The sequence below is a fragment of the Terrapene carolina genome, unplaced genomic scaffold (assembly GCF_002925995.2).
Source record: "Terrapene carolina triunguis isolate 2854851 unplaced genomic scaffold, T_m_triunguis-2.0 Scaffold751, whole genome shotgun sequence".
Classification (NCBI taxonomy): Eukaryota; Metazoa; Chordata; order Testudines; family Emydidae; genus Terrapene; species Terrapene triunguis.
The window spans coordinates 153,918-158,104 of record NW_020665102.1 but is presented as its reverse complement, the minus strand read 5'-3'; the positions used below and the strand labels follow the sequence as shown (position 1 = coordinate 158,104).

The 4,187-nt window shown below is 59.3% G+C and overlaps 2 protein-coding genes across 2 annotated transcripts in view; one reads left to right on the top strand and one right to left on the bottom strand.

Annotated features, from left to right (window-relative positions):
* Positions 1-2,018, bottom strand: SLC2A4 (solute carrier family 2 member 4). Its single transcript, XM_026660356.2, has 5 exons — positions 1,837-2,018; positions 1,200-1,304; positions 998-1,099; positions 710-913; positions 1-326 (listed from the first exon to the last, which is right to left on the bottom strand). The coding sequence occupies exons 1-5, from the start codon at positions 1,972-1,974 to the stop codon at positions 123-125; spliced, it is 753 nt and encodes a 250-aa protein (XP_026516141.1). The 5' UTR covers positions 1,975-2,018; the 3' UTR covers positions 1-122.
* Positions 2,019-2,044: 26 nt separating this feature from the next.
* CLDN7 (claudin 7) overlaps positions 2,045-4,187 on the top strand; it is a 60,937-nt gene continuing 58,794 nt past the window's right edge. The window contains exon 1 of the mRNA XM_026660340.2: positions 2,045-2,132. Within this exon, the coding sequence (XP_026516125.1) occupies positions 2,045-2,132 (88 nt within the window). The remainder of the gene's footprint in view (positions 2,133-4,187) is intronic.

Below are 4,187 nucleotides of genomic sequence, written 5' to 3'. Positions count from 1 at the left end.
AACCCACAAAGCTAAAAACAACTAACCTAAAAATCTCTAAACCTCGCTGTGTCGTTAAAGTGCTGGGTTACGGTTACATTCCTTTTGTGTGTCTCTCTCTGGCCGATCGCTCCCGCCCCGGGTCAGACGTTGTCCTCTGGCCCCAGACAGTCCAGCTCGGTGGAGGGTTTGATTTCGTGGTCTAACAGAGACGGGGTGCGTCGGAACGCGGCCGCAATCTGATCAAAGGTCCGGCCCCGCGTCTCAGGGACTTTGAAGTAGGTGAAGAGGAAGAAACCAAGGAGGAGGGCCGCGAAGATGAGGAAGACGTACGGCCCGCAGGCGTCCTACAGGAGGGGAGAGGAGGAGTGAGTGCTAGATGCAAAGGGAGGTGCGGGCTGGTTTTGCCAGCGAGCGCGTGCGAGACGCCAGTTGTGAGATGTCGCTCCTACGCCGGCTTGTTCCTGCTCCCGCCTGGGAGCCGGTCTAAGACCCAGCCCTACTCCCTGCTGTGGGTCCGTGCCCCCCTGCCCGCCGGCATATTCCCAGTCGTACAGGCCGGCATTCACGATTCTGGTGCCTCTCTCTGCCGCCTGTGTGCTCATGCGTGTCTAAATACAGTTGTGTGGCATTGCGGGTGTGCGTGTGCAGTATTGTGGGTGCACACGGGTGCATTGCCCACACCCCGAGGGTTGCTTTGCACGTGCCCACCCGCGGGGGGTGCACTCACCGCCATGGACTGGAAGGCCATGCCGACGATGAAGTTGCAGGTCCAATTGCAGCTCCCGGCCACCGCCATGGCCGCCGGGCGGGGCCCCTGGCTGAACAGCTCGGCCACGATGAACCACGGGATGGGCCCCGGCCCAATCTCGAAGAAAGCCACGAAGCCGAAGATGGCCACCATGCTGATGTAGCTCATGGCCGGCACCCGATCCTGGCGGGGGAAAGAGACAGGGATGAGAACCTGCACTGCCGTGCTCACCCCTCGACTCTCAGTCCCCACTTCCCAACTACTCACCAGATACACCAACGCCACTGTCATCACCACGGCACAAACCATCATGCCTCCCAGCCCCACCAGGTGCAGCGTCCGGCGGCCTGCCCGCTCCACCAGGAACAGCTTGCGGGGGGGGAGAGACAAGGGGGACAGAAATAAGATTTGGGAGGGGTGTAGATGGCCCCCCCCAAGGGGCGGCTGGTTGGCTGGGGGCATCTCTTACCGAGACAATGGTGAAGGCGGCGTTGATGGCCCCAGCGCCGATTGTGGCAAACACCGGCTGCTCCAGCCCAGCTGACTCAAAGATACTGGTGGAGTAATAGAATATCTGGGGGGCAGAGAAGGGGGGGGGGGGCGGGGCCGGCCCAAGGCCCCCCCCCCCCCCCCCGATCCCATGGGGTCTCACTTTGCTCCCTCTTCTCCTTCAGGCTCCACCCCATCCACCAGGCTCCACCCCCATCTGCCAGGCTCCTCCCCCAACCAAGCTCCCTGCCAAACTCCACCCCCATTCCCCCCAGGCAGACTCCGCCCCCCCTCTCTCCCATCCAGGCTCCGCCCTGATTCTCCCAAGCTCCACCCTCTTCTCTCCCAACCAGGCTCTGCCCCAATTCTCCCAGACCCCACCCCCCAGGCAAATTCCATCCCCATCTCTCCCATCCAGGCTCCACCCCCATCCTCCCAGGTTCCGCCCCAGTTCCCCCCAGGATCCGCCCCCAGCCAACCACTTAGCTCCATTCCCATTTCCTTGGGTTCCTCCCACTATCTCCCCAAAGCCCCCCCCACCAAGCTCCACCCCCATCTCTAGGCCCCACCCCATCTTCCCCAGGCTCCTCCTCCAGCCAAGCCCTGCCCCCCCTCACCGCATTGATGCCGGAGAGCTGCTGGGACAGCTGGAGCACCACAGCGATGAGCAGCGGCTGGCGATAGATCCGGCAGCGGAAGAGCTGGGCGATGGAGACCTTGCGCTCCATGTCCATGCGCCGCTTCTCCTCCTTCATCTCTGTCAGGGCCTCGCTCACATCGCTGCACCCCGTCAGCCGCTTCAAACCTGCCGGCGCGGGGACAGCGATGGATGGAGCGGTGACGGACCGAGGGATGGGGGATGGACAGATGGATGGGACAACTCATGGGGATGGAGGGATTGGGGCGATGGTAGGTAGATAGATGGGGATGGATGGGTTGGGGGATGGACAGATGGAGGGGTAGATAGATGGGGATGGGTTGGAGGATGGACAGATGGGTAGGGAGGTAGATGGGGATGTAGGGATGGGTTGGAGGATGGACAAATGGGTAGGTAGATGGGAATGGATGGATGGGTTGGGGGATGGACAGATGGATGGGTAGGTGGATGGATGGGTAGGAAGATAGATGGGAATGGATGGATGGGTTGGGGGATGGACAGATAGATGGTTAGATAGATGGGGTGGATGGATGGGTAGGTAGATAAACGGGGAGGGAGGGATGGGTTTGGGGGATTGACATATGGGTAGGTAGATAGATGGGGAGGGAGGGAGGGATTAGGGGGATGGACACACGGATGAGTAGATAGATGCGGATGAAGGGACGGATTGGGGGATGGACAGATGGGTAGCTAGGTAGATGGGGATGGAAGAATGGGTTGGGGGATGGATGGATGGGTAGGTAGATAGATGGGGATGGAGGGATGGGTTGGAGGATGGACAGATGGGTAGGGAGGTAGATGGGGATGGAGGGATGGGTTGGAGGATGGACAGATGGGTAGGTAGACGGGGAGGGAGGGATGGGTTTGGGGGATGGACAGATGGGTAGGTAGATAGATGGGGAGGGAGGGATGGGTTGGAGGATGGACAGATGGGTAGGTAGACGGGGAGAGAGGGATGGGTTTGGGTGATGGACATATGGGTAGGTAGATAGATGGGGAGGGAGGGAGGGATGGATTAGGGGGATGGACACACGGATGGGTAGATAGATGCGGATGAAGGGATGGATTGGGGATGGACAGATAGATGGGGTGGATGGATGGGTAGGTAGATAGACGGGGAGGGAGGGATGGGTTGGGGGATGGACAAATGGGTAGGTAGATAGATGGGGATGGATGGATGGATGGGTAGGTAGGTAGATGGGGAGGGATGGATTAGGGGGATGGACAGATGTATGGGTAGATAGATGCGGATGAAGGGATGGATAGACTGGATGGGGATGGATGGATGAATTGGGGGGTGGATAGATGGATTAATAAATGGGTTGGAGGGATGGATTAGATGGATGGGTAGATAGATGGGGACAGAAGGCTGGATACATGAATCATGGATGGGTAGAGAGGGCAATGGATGGGTGGGTGGATGGATGGATTGACCGATGGGAGATGGAGGGATGGATAGATAAGGGAATGGACAGATGGGTGGATAGAGGGGGTTGGATACATGAGTCATGGATGGGTAGAGATGGAGGGATAAAGAAGAGGGGATGGATGGGTGGACAGATGGATGGAGGGATGGGTGGATAGGTAAGTAGGATTTGGAAGGGAGAGATCAGTTAGATCAGTGGTTCTCAAACTGCGGCCCGTGGGCCACTAGCCACCCAATCAGCACAGAGCTGCGGCCCATGTGACATTCTCAAGGCCATAGATGTAGTACTGGATGCAGCCCAGAATGGTAAATAGGTTGAGAACTACTGAGTTATCTGGATGGGTGGGTGGATAGATAAAGGGATGGACAGATAGATGGGTAGAAGAGAGGATGGATGGACAGACGGACGGATGAGTGGGCGGAAGAGGGGATGGATGGACAGATGGATGGGTGGAAGAGGGGACGGATGGACAGACGGACGGGTGGGTGGGTGGGCGGAAGAGGGGATGGATGGACAGACGGATGATTGGGTGGGCGGGTGGAATTGGGGATGGATGGACAGATGGATGGATGGGTGGGTGGGCAGAAGAGGGGACGGATGGACAGATGGATGGTTGGGTGGAAGAGGGGATGGATGGATGGATGGGTGGGCGGAAGAGGGGATGGACAGACAGAAGGATGGGTGGGCGGGCGGGAGAGGGGACGGATGGACAGACGGAAGGATGGATGGGTGGGTGGGAGAGGGGACGGATGGACAGACGGACAGACGGGTGGGCGGGTGGAAGAGGGGAGGGATGGACAGACGGAAGGACGGGTGGGCGGGCAGGAGAGGGGACAGACGGACAGACGGGTGGGAGAGGGGAGGGATGGACAGACAGAAGGAC